Here is a 17,683-nt window from a genome sequence, read left to right on the forward strand (position 1 = left end):
TGTCAAAATCTTTGATTCAGGCTGCAACTGCATCCAACATTACAAGGTCGATGCAATAAAAACATGAAAATAACAAATATTGAAGCCATAATTTATTAACAATTACAATTATGGAGTAATGATGATGTGCAATTGAAAAGTATGCAGAATAATTTTTATCCTATTACATAATATACTGCAGTAACTGTTCCGCGGTAATGTTCTTGACAAAATTTTGAAAACATGGAAATTCAGAAACATTTGGACAAATTCTTCTCGAAGTGAATTTCCATAGGTTGGCAGCACTCTTAATATTACAGTTGACTGACTGCATATCAATACACCAACGTTGCACATGACCCTGCGATGTGACTATTGCGACACACGTGCATTGCGATAACGATGCTCACACGATATATTACAAGGAAGTGAAGTGAGCGCTGTAGCAGCCTTTTTCCCCCCCGCCATTGAGCTGAAGCAGCCCTTCTCTTTATCGTGACAGTGCCTTGACAAACGTCAGCTGGCAAGACAGATATAAGGCTCGTTTCCTACCTCTGGTCTATTGGCTTTAGATTAGACCTTTTTTTGTTTCTAATACAAATAAAGATGCCTTGGCTTTACCTTTTCTGACCCTCTGACTATGAGCAGTTTCTGCATATATGCAAAAAAGGTGGCAGGTGTCATCTCACACTGGGTCTGTCTGTGTTTTCTGCAGGGGGCGACGGTCCGTAATGAAATGGAGAGTGTGATTATCAGTAGGATTGTTCGAGGTGGCGCAGCCGAACGAAGTGGACTTTTAGCGGAAGGAGATGAAATATTGGAAATAAATGGCATCGAAATAAAAGGGAAAGATGTCAACCAAGTCTTTGACATTCTGGTAAGAATACACAAATGAACATCAAATATTGCCACATTTCTTTGGATATATTTAAGCTTAACTTGGCTTATAAAATACTGTAATTTCTCGTATATAGTTTTCCCCCCAAAAATGCCAAACGTCAATAATGCGCATTACACATAGATATAGGGGGCAAATGGAAAAAACTTTCACATTTTACAAGTATATGCCGCCATCTAGTGGTTATGAAAAAGCTGTGCACTTTCATTCCAAAATACCACCGCCACCTAGAGGTTATGAGAAAGGTGTCCACTTTCATTCAAATATGCCACTTAGTGGTTATAAAATAGGTGTAGCCTACACTTTCATTCCAATATGACAGAGGTACGTATGACTGCATATGTGTACAGTTGCGCTCAGAAGTTTACATACCCTGGCAGGATTTGTGAGATGTTTTTATTTATTTATTTATTATTATTTTTTTTTTTAAATATGACTGACTGGCTGAACAACAACGATCATTAATTTCTTTATGGTTATGTTTTGTTTAATGATAATGCTTTTCTGATACGCTTGACCGTTTAATTTGAATCCCATTGAAATGAAATGTGTTTCGCCTGGTGCTTCGTGTTAATCAAACATGAGCGCAACTGTGTGTTTTCTAATTTACTAAAAAGTAGGGCTGCGAATTTCAAAATAAGAGCAAGTAAATAAAAAAAAGTATGACGTGTTTAAATAAAGTGCTTAACTTAAGAATAATTATTTGAAAAAACACACCAAAATACAGATAATACTTCGTTTTGATCCTATGGGTAGAAGCAAATTCATGCATCGTAAAAATGCATTATAAATGGGTAGAAGGGTTTGGGGGTGCATATTATATATACATGGGTGTGCGTTATGGACAATAAATTACAGTACTGTTAAAAATAGTGTAAAACTCAAAATGTATTTTGTGATTTGGAATTTTTCTGTTGATGGTAATAGTTATTTTTAGTATATGGAACGCCGTAGAAAAAGTGCAAAACAACAACCACACTCCCAAAAGTAATTAGCAAAATGTCTTTGTCAGGCGGACATGCACGGCCTTCTGACCTTTGTACTCATTCCGAGCACTCAGAGCAAACCTCCCCCAGTCAAAGAGAATGTGGTAAGTTCTGAAGCTGCGCTGTCATTTACTATCTAATGCTGATCATTCAAAATGATACATAACTAAATCAAACCATTTTAGAAATAAATGAAAATCTGAGGTACCAAATCTTACCGTGCATCCCTTCTTCCTCCCTCCACCCTCCCTCCTTCCCTGGTTTCTTTAGGTTCATGTGAAAGCACATTTTGACTATGACCCATCAGATGACCCCTATGTGCCATGCAGAGAGTTGGGCTTGTCCTTCCAAAAAGGAGATATTCTCCATATCATCAGCCAGTCTGACCCCAATTGGTGGCAGGCTTACAGGGATGGAGATGAAGATAATCAGCCTTTAGCTGGATTGGTACCAGGTCATTTGGGAGTGGGGGGGCTACTCTACAGTCATAGTGCCGTCCAGTACATCTCTTGGTAATTGAGCAGTAGCTGATGGTATCCTAATGTTTTTTTTTTTTTTTTTTTAAAGGGAGGAGTTTCCAGCAGCAGAGAGAAGCCATGAAACAGACAATTGAAGAAGACAAAGAGCCTGAGAAGTCAGGTCTGTCTTCATAGAAATGTCAGAACTGTGTAAAAGAGGTTTTGAGGTGGCTTACACATGGGCAGAACTTAGACTAACATTTTAAATAGTCATTCAGTCACACGTAAAATATCATTAAATACACCATAAAATGTGGTAATTGTTTAGCTGAAAACACTTTTTTTTTTCCCCAGGAAAGTTGTGGTGTGCAAAAAAGAACAAGCGAAAGAGAAAGAAGCTGCTTTACAACACTCACAGAAATGATGGTACGACGTGTATGCTTTGGTATGTCACAGATGAAACACTGTATTAACATTGTGTATTGTCTCCCTGCTATCAACTGGCCTAGATATTGATGAAGATATTCTGACCTATGAGGAGATGGCCCTGTACCACCAGCCAGCCAATAGAAAGCGGCCAATTGCATTGATTGGGCCGACCAGCTGTGGGCAGGCAGAGCTAAGGCAGAGACTTCTGAATAACCAACCGGAACGCTTTGCTGGGGCTGTACCTCGTAAGAAGACTTCAACACGCAGACATACGTGCAAGGTTTGTGTGTATACTGTAAACATACTTGGGATTTGTGTGTCTTGTAGACACAACGCGGAGCCGGCGAGATGTAGAGCTTGGTGGTCAAGATTACCATTTTGTTTCTCGTCAGACGTTTGAGACAGAGCTTGCTGGGGGTAAGATTTCACATCACGATTTTAAATTGAAAGGCATTGTTTGAATTCCCATGAAATAGTTTATATATATATATATGTATGTATGTATATATATATAATATATATATATATATTATATATATATAAATATGTATGTATATACGTATGTATGTATATACGTATGTGTGTGTATGTATATATATATATGTATGTATATATATATATATGTGTATATATATGTATGTATATATATATATATATGTATATGTGTGTATATATATATATATATATATATATATATATATATATACATGTATATGTATATGTATATATATGTATATATATATATGTATATGTGTATGTATATACATATATGTATATGTGTATGTATATACATATATATATATGTATATGTATGTATATGTGTATATATATGTATGTATGTATATATGTATATGTATGTATATGTGTATATATACGTATGTATGTATATGTGTATATATATGTATATGTGTATATATACGTATATGTATATGTATATATACGTATATGTATATATATGTATATGTATATATACGTATATGTATATATGTATGTATGTATATATGTATGTATGTATATATATATGTATGTATGTATGTGTGTATGTATGTGTATATATGTATGTGTATATATGTATGTATATATATATATATATATATATATATATATATATATAGTACCTCAGTCATTAAAGGCACCCAAGGATGCTTATGTTTGTACGCCTTCAATACTTTTCTTAGGGAAACTGATTGAGTCCGGCGAATTTGAGAAGAATCTTTATGGGACCAGCACTGACTCAGTGAGACAGGTCATCAACACAGGAAAAATATGTATGCTCTGTCTTCATACTCAGGTTAGTGTACATGTACAAGCAACAAAGTTTATGCATGACTTTGAACTAGCAACTTTTGTACCAAAACACTACAACTGAAAATCTAGTTTGTTTTTGGAGTTAGTGGTTAAATGTAAATTGAAGAGTGTCTCTATGTTTGTAGGCCCTAAAGGTGCTGAGGAGTTCAGATTTGAAACCATACATCATCTTCATAGCTCCACCCTCACAGGAAAGACTCAGAGCCCTGTTGGCTAAAGACAATAAGAATCCCAAGGTGCTGATCCACCCGTCAGTGAAAACATCGGCAACGTCATTGTTGTGGCATGTGGTAAATTATTAATAAATTTTTTTTGGGGTGATTCGGACAGCCCGAGGAGCTACGGGACATCATTGAGAGAGCACGGGAGATGGAGCAGAGCTGGGGTCACATGTTTGATGCCATCATAGTCAACATAGACCAGGACAAAGCCTACAGCGAGCTGCTAAGACTCATCAACAAACTGGACACAGAACCCCAGTGGGTGCCCTGCTCCTGGCTGCGCTGACACGCTCTCACACGCTCATACTACACACACGCAAACAGACATACAGTGCTTAACAAATTTGATACTCCCCCACCTAATATAAGGATTTTTCCACTGGTGTCCTAAATTTACCGCATTGGCACTGATGAAGATATTGTTTTTAGGTTTCTGTTACCTTGAACCGAAATGTTTTTAATACTAAAAGATATTGTGAACGTTCATAGCTGCTTGCAGCTTTAGTCATTGTTATTCATGATTTTCAAATGTAGTTTTACACAACAAGAAAAAAAATATGAAGCACATTTCATTATTAAGATGTCAAATCATAGTTATTGACTTGCATTTCCGAAAAAAAAAAATTCAGTGATTGAATAATGTTTGATTAATTTGTGTCTTTGCAGAGAAGCCCAATGAGGTGGCTTAAATTTGGGTATAAAAAGGTGTATTCTGTTTGAAATTTCTGCTTTCTATGCAAAATGGTGAAACAAGAGCGCACTAAAATTTAAAGAACGCACGTTAAAGCACCTCTGAGACAAGTATTTGGTGGTGGTTTAATTTGTTCAGCACTGTACAGTATATAATTTTTACAGAGTAAGTATACAGTGCCTACGCTATTCATTTAGTGCAGTTCAACAAGGTACTAAGGCCACTGTTGGAGAAATAGGTATCTGGTGAACTTTCAGTCACTGTGACTCCATGCAACATTCGCCCAAGGTTTGCAAGACGAATTTGTACATTTACATGTTTTTGTGGCTGACATCTACTCAAAAGACTGACTACCTCCACGTATCCAGTCACATTCCCATCAAACTTATTAAAAAAAAAAAAAATGTCAAGCTTCATGTCATAGAAGACTTCTTAAATAATCACATTCTTCTCAAATTACTTTGATTCTGCATAGTCGATGAAGGATTGAAATGTTTCTGAACAGTGGCTTTACTCTGTTGCCATAGGTAATAAAAACTACATAATGTGTATTTACATGATTGATGTTACACAAAGAAAATCATTAATGAACACTTAACAGATTCTGGACTATATTGCACTGCCCTTTACTAGTCACATGTATGTGCTGTTGGCACAGTAGCCATTCCAGATGAGACCAAAACATGGACCTACAACATTTGATGCATTACATTTTTTCTAATGCATAATATTGTTTTCTTGCATTGACCTCATCCTGTCATCATTTCAACCATCATAATTGAATAGATAAGTTATTAATGTGAATTATTTTTACTATTTGCAGTATGAAGAATCTATGTATACATACAGATTAGTTTTTTCATTCCACCTGTTTTTGTTGTTGTTTTTTTTTTTTTTTAAATCATCATGAAGTACTGGCCTTGCTGATGTCCTAAGCACGCCTATTGATGAGGCCTATTTAGTAGTGAATGTGAAAATCACTGTTGAAACTCTCTCAATATACACAAACATTTAGTATAATTCCTAAACTGTATATGTATGTGTGTGTGTGTGTGTGTGTATATATATATATATATATATATATATATATATATATATATATATATATATATATTATATGTATGTATGTGTGTGTGTGACGTGTGCATTAACTGTATGGGAGAGTCTGCTTATTGAGCTTCAGCCTTGTGAACTCAACTGACTGACTGGTTGAACATCTAAGTTTAACAACACCCTGTTGCATTTAACACTAATAAGGACACAGCACTTGTTTCTGTTCTTGGCTGACTTGTTTTCTGTACTTCCTGTTCTTACTTGGAATCTGTCCCTTCTGATCACATTGTCATATAAATCACCTCTGAGCCTGAGCCTTGAGGAGTGCAAGGCTATAAAGAAAACGTGGAAGTATATAGTTGCATTCCGAATAGGCACCAGTTGCCAAATTAATTCGATATTTAGTGTCTGTATGTGATTAAAAAAAAATCTCTCCTGAGAACAATGAAGTATTATGACCTGACACTGTTATCACCGTGTAGAGCATATATTTGTTATTTTGAAAATGGAGGTATGAAGTCCAATGTGCACCAATAGGATTGCAGGTTTCGATGAGTTCATCGCCATACATTCGGTCCAGGATGAGGTGGGGGTGTGGCTAAGTGGATTGAACTATTGAATGTAAAGTTAATTGATATAACTTTGTTTATTTTGGCATCAAATCCTTAAGTAAAAATCATGTCATTTTCTATTGTTATTCACAATGAACAAATAAATAGATTTTAAAAAAAAAAAACCTTTTTGAACATTTCTAACGCTTAACTAACTGCATGTGGGTGCATATGAGAAACAACCCAAAGCCAAGTGGGAAATGTAGTTTTTGTTGTTGTTTTTAAGTTTGATTTCGTCTTGACGTTCTTCTTGGCCTCAGGAAGATTAATTTTCTGTTTCGTTGAGGCTTGTATGAGACATACCTTTGGACGAAATTATTGGTATCTCTTATGTTCCAGGAAGCAAAACCCACAATGTTTACTGAAATAAATTGAAACGACAAAAGTAATAATGAAGTTTAAAAAAAAAAAAAAAAAAATGCACACTACGCACAGGATGTCTTAAAACTGCAGGGTACAATTAAATAAGGCATTCTGGAGCGAAATGTCCTGCTTCGTGTCAGAATGCATGGCATCAGCTACAGGTCATGGATCCAAAACACATCTTAAAACACTTAAGAATAAACGTTGGACTATTCTAAAGTAGGATTGATTATATGAACCCTGATCTAAAGTCCAATTGATAATCCACAGAAGGAGCTGAATGATGCAGTCTAGAGAAGGCATCCTTCAAATTTAATTTAAGACAGCTGGAGTAGTTTCTTCACAAGGAGTATGGGCCAAAGGTCTCAGAGTGTAAACACAAATCATTGGGCTGTCTCAAAAGGTTGTGCAGCAAAATATTAAATTAAGGGGACCATAATTTTGTTTTGTTGACCACAATGCCTGATTTCCATTAGTTAAAAGTAATTGTCATTACATTTATGTCCTGTGTGCAAGTAAGGCTCTTCTTCGGACAATGGCTTTCATTTCTATATGATCAAATGCATTGGGAATACTGCACGTTCTATTTTAGAAGAAATAAACCAAACATTTGTAATGCCTGTCGGGGGGGTCAAGAATTAGTACACAGAAGGCTGTCAAGAAAACAAAAACTGCATTTTGCAAACATAATGGATTGTATTAACAGCGGATCTCCACTTGAAGACGCTGCTGTCCAACGAACTGCGCACACTTCGGACAAAAAAGAAAAAAGCTGAGCTCCTCTCACGTACAGTACAGTTTTTTTTCCAAGCACTTTGCAGGGTTTCTTTTCTTGGAGTTGTTTATGATCAAGAAACTATAACTTTAGTCACTATTGTTCTTTGAGATCAACTGTTTGAAAGAATCACAAAATAAATATCTCAGCAACTAACTGCAGACACATTCAGGGGGATGATTTTATTTTAATTGTTTTTTTTAGGCTATAGGCTATACACAAGGCGGGGCCGGATTTAAACACAGAACTGCGAGGCAGATGTGCTAACCAGTTGTGCACCGTGCTGTCAATAAAATATATATGTGTCATTTTCATATACTGTAATTTATTCAAGAACAGTTATGACGTCAAAAAAACAACATCCAATTGAGCAATTTTTTTTCATGCCACCTTGGTTTTATATGCGTAAATGTCTCCCTTGTCAAAACAGCCACACAGTCCTATTTTCAAATGTTATTGATTATTTAAAATTTTACATGTGTTGCCCTTCAAACTCTGCTGATGCAAGTGCATGAATGATCCTAACTACTCATTAAACCTTTTACACTTTGGTCTCTATTTAATCGTAATAACGGTAAACACATGCAATAGTTCGGACACATTGACACATTCATACATAATCATTCATATCTTTGCTGTCTGCTTTTTGTGTGAATGCAAAAATGCCCGTCCAGTGGGATTAATGGTAAAAAAAAAAAAAAGAAAAAGAAAAGGAACTGAAGACACTTAAGATGCATTATATATAAAGTAGCATCTTCAGAAGTTGCAAATCATGAAATTTCATTTCAGATACCTCACGGCAAAGACATTTTATCATTTAAACCTTTGAAAAATATTACTTTAGAATATTTTTTTAAAAATTTAGAAACAATTATGACCTTTTGATGGATAGCAACCGCCAGTAATTCAAATCCTCATGTCAGTTAAATGAATTGTTTTTCATTTTGAAAAAAAATAAATCAGAAAATAAGTGGGGTAATGTCTTAAACGTTATTATCGATCAAATGATGTGAAAATGACCCATATGTTCTCATAGGCTCTCTTCGGATTGGTGGGGGTTTGCTGTCGCTGACGTCATTCCAGTGAAAGCGCTCTCGAATGACGGAATAATTGGTTCATTCGTCACAAGAGGCGGGGTCTGTGGCTTTTTTTTTTTTTTTGCTAGCGGATTGGACGGAACTCTCGTCAATCACGTTTGGTCTGCCGCTCCCCTTTCTCAAATCAGTTTGGTTTGGTGTGCGTATTGTAACCTGAGGCGCAGAGCGCTTGGACGGGGTGTGGATGTAACTTCAAGAAATAATAAACGGAAATAACAACATTAACACGTTACACGTCTTGTTGTGCGCGTATTCAGTACTTTTCTTTTGTTTTGTTATCTGTCTTGCCCGCTTTTGATTCACGGATTTTTCTGTCGCTTTACGGCCCGAGTCGTGTATCCTTGACAACGCGAGCAACCGTCCTGGCGAAGTTTGGATCAAGTGCTTTCCCCGAGACGTGGAATAAACTTGTATATTTGAGCGCTCTAACCACTCGAAATGTTCGCGGCGCCCTTTGCAGCGATGTTTGTCGTCTTTTAAGTAGTTCAACGCGTTTGGGAATATTTAACCATGCGTCGAGGGAACCGGGACAGAGCCAAACAATAGTGAGTAAAGAGAGCTCGCTCATCCGGGGGAGGTGGATGCCTCGCGGCGGCTTTGTTGTGTCCTGCGTGGAGACCTTCAGCCAGTATCGACCGATTCCTCGACAGGGAGCCGAGCCGGGGGCACCATGGACGGGACTCTTTCCGAGCTGCTGGCAGCCTTCTTGGAGTCGCCACTCGTGTTGTGGGTGAGTGGGCATAGTTTTGGAGGATGTGCGAGAAGCCACGTTGCTCCTTGGCACTCGGCAAAAGGCAACGCACATGCACGGATAGAGAGAAATACTTGATCGAAGTCGGTGATTCTTCAACGTTTTCCCCACCAAGTATCACCCTCAAGAAATGCTTGGCTCGCCAAGAACCACTACAATGGCCAACATTAACAGACAGCAGTGTAATAGGCCTACGGGTTCATCAAACACGAGCCGTGACATTCGACATTCTTGAGTATAGTTATACCCAAATACACGTGTGAAAACAAACCAATGTAAAAGATGAAATGCAACTGAACAGTACTTGAAAATTATGGACTGTACTAGATTAAGCGTAAAAGTTGAATCCACTGTGACGATATGCACAGTTTGAGCATTTCATTCAGCGAGTCTTTTGCAAACCACTAAAGGGAGTTTGTGTACCCCTGGTGGCACTCATACCACTGATCCAGGTCGTAGCATCCGGTAGCAAACATGACAAAAAGATCAACTTTCAAACATGTTCGAAAAATAGTAAACAAGGTGCACATCATCATCATCATCATCATCATCATCATCATCGCAGGAAGAGTTTTCCTAAAGTAAACTTAACATTACAAAGACACTTCAGTATGAACGTGTCTCTTTCTCCATCGGGATTTAAACGTGTCAAGAAACTGTCAGCTTTGGTTAACCCCACAAGATGTGCACTGATCGTTTTCAAATTCACAATTTCAAAGGTCAAGTTTTGAGGGCAAATATATTCATGTCACTGAGCACATTCAAAGAAGTGCCGCAGTCTACTTGAGGCTCTCCAATCAAACGGAGCTACAGGTTCATAACCCTGTGGTACATCCTGTTTGTCCTTGGCCCACAGCCTGTTGACCTGTTCTGGTCAATCACAATTCCCCCTCAGACAAAAGTAAATAGGGTCAAAGGGTTTGTCTTTTTATTCAAAGCCATGACTGTATCTGCCGTTGCTGCTGTGCATGCCTTGCCTTGACCTTTTGGGGTCAGTGTGGTGCGATGCGTGCATTGAGCTGCATATTACTGCTAGCTTAAAAAAAAAAAAGTAGAACAAGAAGGTCACAGTAAAATTTTATTAAACTATTTTTTCACAGATTAGGAAGAATATATGCCCGTAGGTGTTGTTATATCGTCTTTCTGTATGCGTTACTACAGCGTTTGTGTGTGAATATTCGTTATTTGAAAGTAAATCCCTCCCGTGATCCAATGCTAATGTTAGCTAGCCCGTCAATTGGGGTTTTCCATTGACTGACAGCATAAGCTGGCGATTTGGAAAGCGATGTGTGTCTTGTGTTTAAATATTCAATGTGAGTAATTATTTTTGTTGCGCATTTAGTTTTTACAGTAAACTCCAACTGGGGTGTCAACAGCTTAAAACGGGCTCAGAGATGCCAGAATAACATGTTACACACTTTCTTACAACCAACACAGGGTTGCGTTCAGGGTGCGTTTACAACGCAGGAACTTGCATACACAACTCGTGCCGCTGCACATTAATCACTTTTCTTCAATTATATAGTTTTTATGATCGTTAGAAGCCAACATCGAAATCGCGATGAAATTTTGATTAATTGCCCAACCAATTGTCTTCATATTGTGTCTTTAGGTGCGAACATTGGGTCCACTGGGGTCATCTGACAATGCAGGCTCGGAGGAGCGCGTCAACATGTTCGTCGAGCTCGTGGATGGCGTGTTCCTGCACAAGATCATGACGCACATGTAGGTAACAGTGAGAGTCTGGCTGACATGATTCAGTTGACAAGTACCCTTTGGTTTACAGTACGTGAACAGGATATGCTGCATAAATGGTATCCTGCATGTGTCTATGTGAGTCAGTTTCTGCAACCACATCCTGAGTGGCTTGTTTCAGGTTGTGAGCGATACAGCCAGATGTGCTCATGCTCTTAAAAGTATTAGTTTTGCCATTTAAAAGATGAATTGTCTGTAAGTTTCAGTAAGTGTTCTTATTGAGTCAAGCATGTTGATTGGTGGTGGAATAGCTGCAATTTCACTCTTTCTGTGAAATACCACAATGAAGGGCTTTGTGCATTCTGTATTGTGTAAGTAATTTTATATATATAAAAAAAACAAACTTGGACATGAGAACTAAATAGACAAACAAGACTAGTGCTGGATGTTCTGTCAAGACTTACAATTAAGGGTGTTTTGGGTCTTGTGTTTATGTTAATGTGCTTCTAATGAAATGACCAGAACCATCAGCACATAGTCATCCCTCGGTATATAATAGTTTTTTTTTAGTTACTACTGCTCAAGCTATTAGTAATTCAAAACCACATTATGCATTGTCACATCCTTGGAAATTTAGATTAGTGGCAACGGATTAAGAGCTGCCTCACTGCAAAAGCGTTAATACAATTTCATCTTTCAGAATTCCACGCCAAATGCATTTTATGCGCTTGTTTCTTTACCCTTTTCTTTTTACTACACTGCCACACTAACATAAAACAAAATCAAAATTGTTAAAGTTGTTAATCTCTGTTCAGCAGTCTGCTATTCATCATTTTAAGTCCAGTAAACTCAATGAAATGATAGAAAAACTTCATTTGAAAACATTTCTGTTAACATTCATACAAAGTCATAGTGCAGTGTTTCCCCTAGGGTTCCCCTGCGTGTGTGTGTGTGTGTGTGTGACAACTGTACCTGCTAATTCCACGTCTTTTTGTAGCTCTCCACAGGTGGTCCTTGAATCTTGGACAACTCGTCTGATTATTCTTTGCACTCCTCTGTCAGAGATTTTGCGAGGAGCACCTGATCGAGGCAAATGTATGGTGGTATTATTGGCTTTCCACTTGCGTATTACGGCCCCAACCGTGCTCACTGGAACATTCAGAAGCTTAGATATGCGCCTGCAACCAATGCCATCGATATGTTTTGCAACAATTACTTTGCGATGGTCTTGAGACAGCTCTTTGCTCGTACCCATCATGAGATGTTTCTTGACTCACACCTTGGCAATGAGACCTTTTTGTGGGCCATCAGTTCGGACTGACCCGGCTGATATTTATTTGCACTGACAAGGGGCTGGATTGCTGTTTGATTATTGATAGATTTTAGGTGTTGTCTTGGCTTTCCATGCCTTCTTGCACCTTCCTTTCTTCATGTATTCAATACTTATTCCCTATGTCGTTTCACAATTTTACAGACAACTTAATTTCAGATCTTATTTGTTCTACTTTCTTTGTATGTGTGGAGGGTTGTTCCCAACATCCGGTGAAATTTGCAGGTCAATAGCACCTTTGGAAGTATATTTTGTGAGACAAATGGTGACACTTTAAATACTTATTTCAGCCGCTGTACACTGAATATGGCTCTTCTTCTCTGGGGCAGACCAAGCTGTGCGTCTTGGCGGAGGCGATGCATAACGCCACCTACAGACTGGCGTGTGATGACACTACATTCACAGCGGGGACGAACAGATAGCGGCAAAATCTATTAGTGGCAGCCAAAATTCACTTGCGGCGGTCTGCCACAAATACATGTATATGTGGGAAACCCTGTCTGCATTTCTGTTTCACTGTTGCTATTTATCTTGTGCTTTTATTGTATTTGTAGATTACGACACAGTGCCGTAAAGTGTCATTTTGTTTTGGTGTGCTGTGTGTCCTCCTAACCCAACTTCGATGATAAGCGAAAGTCTTGTTAGCACACAGTTGTTGTCTGCGTATTATTGGACACAATAAACGGGTAACAAAGCCACCATGGAGGCGATGATTAGTGACATTGATGCAATGATCAGTGACTGACTCCGTGGCATGGGCACAATCTCGTTCCGCGCTACCGTTTTGTATGCACTATTGGATTTTGGACAATCTGGAAACTCGTGACGCTAGCTAACATGGCTAATCATGGTGCATTACCGTGAGGCAGACAGACAGAGTGGAGCTCTTCCTGTGTCTGTACAGTAAGGTCACGCGTGATTTGTTTTTGTTTGTTGTGGGGGTGGGATAATAGTTTCACCTTCTTGGGGGGCTGGCAATTTACTTGGGCGGCCTCCTTGAACACCAATTTGACCTTTACTCTTTTAGAAATCCAGACATATGTTTTAGATAGATATCAATTGACCAGTCTAGGTTGTACACTGCCTCGTCTGAAATTGTTTGGGGTAGATTACCTGCAATCCTAAAGAGGACACTAGAAAATGAATGGATTTTTTTTTTAGAGTCTATGCCAGCTGACCTTGGGCAAGAGGCAGCTTACTCGTACTTGACTCCATGTTTACCCTGGTCGGATTGAGCCAGCATCTTTGATCATGATGATACCGTCCCGAATGTATTGTTGCCTTACATTGTTTTGGTGTTACGTGGGTGGGAAGAACTATCGGTGCCCCAATCTGATATCTCTTTGCTTGGGTGCGATTTCTGACTTGTTGGCCTCAGAGCACTTATTTTGCAGATTTTCAATTTCCTGGATTCCTCCTGTCTTCAACCTGAGGACAGGCCCGGCGACTTTGCAGCTCAAGCTCGCGACTGTAAAACCACCACTGTTCATTCAAAAGGATTTCTGGCTTCAACTTGACAGCATTTAAAACCAAATTGATCTTTGGTTCAGAAACTCTATTAATGCATACGAGGGCTGAACGATATTGGAATAAAATGACATTCCGATTTTCTTTAACCCTGCTGCTAAGGATGGCCCAACCAGTTATTAGGTTTAGAGGGCCATTTTTCCCCTTAATAAATGAACGCGCCATTTAAAAACTGCATTTTAAATTGACTCGTGTTATATTTGTGATGATCTTAAACAATAAAGTGGGGAAACTATGCAAAAATATGAGTATTTGAGAAGCGGGCCACTAGTTTTTAACGGCATTGTTGCCACATGTGGGGAGTAGCTGGACCCAAGAGCAGGCGAAGGCAGATGTAAAATGATGAACAGTTTATTGAGGAAAGGCTATGGAGGTGGTCCTGGATGTTTTGGCAGGCGGCGGCGTGGACAGGTGGCAGGCAGTGGACAGAACAGACGGCTGGCTTGGTGGCAGGAATGACGTGGGTCAGGAACATAGGGGAGCACTGGGAACGAGGAGTTAAGTGGCTTACTTGAGTAAGGTGGGCCGTGGTACCGCTAGGAGAGGCTGCAATACTTAGGCGAGGATTTCCGGGAACAGGCTGGCTTATATACACCGGTGGTGATGAGGCTGATTGAAGACAGGTGCTGAAAACAGAGAGGGGAAGGGGGAGAGAGAGGACGCAAAGCGCCCTCCCGGCCTCCAATAAGGGAACTGCAGGGCAATATATGACATTTGTACCACTCTCAGTCACAAAGCTCAGCAGAGGAAGTTACGCCGATTGCATTTTGTTTGTGTATCGATTTCCTGCATAACTGTGGCTAATTTCAGCAATACATACTGTAGTTGAGTGATATGACCAGGGGCCCATTGAGAAAACGCTACGTTATGTTGAGTATTGTGACCGAGTGCTGAAAATGTAATTGAAATTTAAAAATTAACGGTGTAATGTAACTGCTGGTATAGTGAGGTTGCATTGTGGTATGGTATGGTATGGTGATAATACTGGTTAAAACCTTGCTGCCCATGAACAAGGTGGTTATTGTAAGGATTCACAGGTAGCGGTTGGCTTGTGATACTTTTTGAACTTTTCTGGTGAATAGAAATCATATCCACAATATCAGGCTTTGAACAGAAATACTGATACTACTATCTAGGAGTTTGAATCTCACTCGGTGGATGCACCATCCAGATATTCCTGTGTCCTCAATCACACCACATGTTAATATGTCTGTCTCCATTGTTTTCAGAAACGTTATAATAATGCTATTGTTCTCCACTCACTGAATGCCCCCTGGACTGACTGGCCCCTGCCCCCAGGGAGGATTTAGGTTTTGTATGAGAAAGTGGGTTAAACAGGAGGAGGTCAGGATCGAGGAGCTGTGAGTGGCGTTAAAGGAAGGTCACTCAAGCAGTCACTCAGTAAATATATGTGTGTGTATGTGTGTATGTATGTATGTATATATATGTATATGTGTGTGTGTAACTTGAAATTGACGGTGTTATGTATAAGGTAATTAGCGGCTATGCCCCACAGGAAGGATGTGACCTAGAGGTGAAAGAGAAATTCTGGAAGGAGCTAGATGAAGTAGTTCTGAGCATTTCAGACAGAGAGAGAATTGTGATTGGTGCAGATTGTAAAGGACATTTTGGTGAAGGAAACAGGGGTGATGAAGAAGTGATGGGTAATGGCATCCAGGAAAGGAACTTGGAGGGACAGATGGTGGTAGGCTTTGCAAAAAGGGTGGAAATGGCTGTAGTGAACTTTCTTCCAGAAAGGGCAGGAACATAAGGTGACCTGCAAGAGTGGAGGTAGAAGCACGCAGGTGGATTACATTTTGTGCAGATGATGTAATCTGAAGGAGGTTACCGACAGTAAGGTTGTGTTAGGGGAGAGTGTGGCTGGACAGCATAGGATGGTGGTGTGTAATATGACTCTGGTGGTGGGGAGGAAGATTAAGAAGACAAAGGCAGAGCAGAGAACCATGTGGTGTAAGATGAGAAAAGAAGAGTGTTGTGCGTTTTTTCGGGAAGAGGTGAGACTGGCTCTTGGTGGACGGGAGGAGCTTCACCACTACAGCCAAGATGATCAAAGGGATAGGCAGGAGAGTACTTGGTGTATTTTCTGGCAGGAAAGGAGAAGAGAGTTGGTGGTGGAACCTCAAAGTACAAGAAATCATACAAGGAAAGACGTTAGCTAAGAAGAAGTGGGACACTGAGAGGACCGAGGAGAGGTGAAAGGAATACATTGAGATGCGACGTTGGGCAAAGGTAGAGGTGACAATGCCCAAACAAGAGGCATATGATGACATTATGCCAGGTTGGACACTAAAGAAGAAGAAAAAAGATCTATACAGGTTGGCCAGATAGAGGGATAGAGATGGGAAGAATGTGCAGCAGGTTAGGGGGATTAAGGATAGAGATGGAAAAGTGTTGACTGGTGCCAGTAGTGTGCTGGATAGATGGAAAGAATACTTTGAGGAGTTGCTGAATGAGGAAAATGAGAGAGAAGGAAGAGTAGAAGAGGCAAGTGTTGTGGACCAGGAATAGGCAATGATTAGTAAGGGGGAAGTTAGAAAGGCGCGAAAGAGGATGAAAAATGGAAAGGCAGTTGGTCCTGATGACATTCCTGTGGATGTATCGAAGCATCGAGGAGAGGTGGCTGTGGAGTTTTCCACCAGCTTGTTCAACAGAATTCTAGCGGGTGAGAAGATGCCTGAGCAATGGAGGAAAAAAGTGTGCTGGTGCCCATTTTTAAGAACAAGGGTGATGTGCAGAGCTGTGGGAACTATAGAGGAATAAAGTTGATGAGCCACACAATGAAGTTATGGGAAAGAGTAGTGGAGATTAGACTCAGGACATTTGTGAGCAACATTATGGTTTCATGCCTAGCAAGAGTACCACAGATGCATTATTTGCCTTGAGGATGTTGATGGAAAAGTACAGAGAAGGTCAGAAGGAGCTACATTGTGTCTTTGTAGCTCTAGAGAAAGCCTATGACAGAGTACCCAGAGAGGAACTGTGGTACTGCATGCGGAAGTCTGGCGTGGCAGAGAAGTATGTCAGAATAATACAGGACATGTATGAGGGCAGCAGAACAGTGGTGAGGTGTGCTGTAGGTGTGACAGCAGCAGGGATCAGCCCTGAGCCCCTTCCTTTTTGCAGCGGTGATGGATAGGTAGACAGATGAGGTTAGACTGGAATCCGCTTGGACCATGATGTTTGCAGATGACATGATCTGCAGTGAATGCAGGGAGCAGGTAGAGGAACAGTTTAGAAAGATGGAGGCATGCACTGGAAAGGAGAGGAATGAAGATTAGCTGAAGAAAGACAGAATATATGTGCATGAATGAGAGGGGTGGAGGGGGAAGAGTGAGGCTACAGGGAGAAGAGATAGCAAGGGTGGAGGACTTTAAATCTTTGGGGTCAACAGTCCAGAGCAACGGTGAGTGTGGTCAGGAAGTGAAGAAACGAATCCAAGGAGGTTGGAACGGGACGAGCAAGGTCCTTTAATCATCCAACATACACACAC

At 39.8% G+C, this 17,683-nt stretch overlaps 2 protein-coding genes and 1 long non-coding RNA gene across 5 annotated transcripts in view; 2 read left to right on the top strand and 1 right to left on the bottom strand.

Annotated features, from left to right (window-relative positions):
• Positions 1-6,842, top strand: part of pals1a (protein associated with LIN7 1, MAGUK p55 family member a) — a 35,463-nt gene extending 28,621 nt beyond the window's left edge. The window contains exons 8-17 of the mRNA XM_061696536.1: positions 695-856; positions 1,890-1,967; positions 2,134-2,317; positions 2,431-2,502; positions 2,676-2,747; positions 2,831-2,995; positions 3,078-3,167; positions 3,929-4,041; positions 4,184-4,294; positions 4,389-6,842. Of these exons, the coding sequence (XP_061552520.1) occupies positions 695-856; positions 1,890-1,967; positions 2,134-2,317; positions 2,431-2,502; positions 2,676-2,747; positions 2,831-2,995; positions 3,078-3,167; positions 3,929-4,041; positions 4,184-4,294; positions 4,389-4,565 (1,224 nt within the window). The 3' untranslated portion in view covers positions 4,566-6,842. The remainder of the gene's footprint in view (positions 1-694; positions 857-1,889; positions 1,968-2,133; positions 2,318-2,430; positions 2,503-2,675; positions 2,748-2,830; positions 2,996-3,077; positions 3,168-3,928; positions 4,042-4,183; positions 4,295-4,388) is intronic.
• Positions 6,843-8,986: 2,144 nt separating this feature from the next.
• The window catches only part of ccdc88c (coiled-coil domain containing 88C), a 113,442-nt gene continuing 104,745 nt past the window's right edge, over positions 8,987-17,683 (top strand). For 2 of the 3 annotated variants that reach the window (XM_061697127.1, XM_061697129.1), the window contains exons 1-2: positions 8,987-9,599; positions 11,233-11,345. In XM_061697127.1, the coding sequence (XP_061553111.1) occupies positions 9,540-9,599; positions 11,233-11,345 (173 nt within the window). In that variant the 5' untranslated portion in view covers positions 8,987-9,539. The remainder of the gene's footprint in view (positions 9,600-11,232; positions 11,346-17,683) is intronic. The other variant, XM_061697126.1, reaches the window with a different exon arrangement.
• The window catches only part of LOC133413145 (uncharacterized), a 28,802-nt gene continuing 25,624 nt past the window's right edge, over positions 14,506-17,683 (bottom strand). Inside the window, exon 4 of the long non-coding RNA XR_009769839.1 lies at positions 14,506-14,798. This is a non-coding gene — a long non-coding RNA (uncharacterized LOC133413145). The remainder of the gene's footprint in view (positions 14,799-17,683) is intronic.

This window comes from Phycodurus eques, chromosome 14 (genome assembly GCF_024500275.1).
Source record: "Phycodurus eques isolate BA_2022a chromosome 14, UOR_Pequ_1.1, whole genome shotgun sequence".
Classification (NCBI taxonomy): Eukaryota; Metazoa; Chordata; class Actinopteri; order Syngnathiformes; family Syngnathidae; genus Phycodurus; species Phycodurus eques.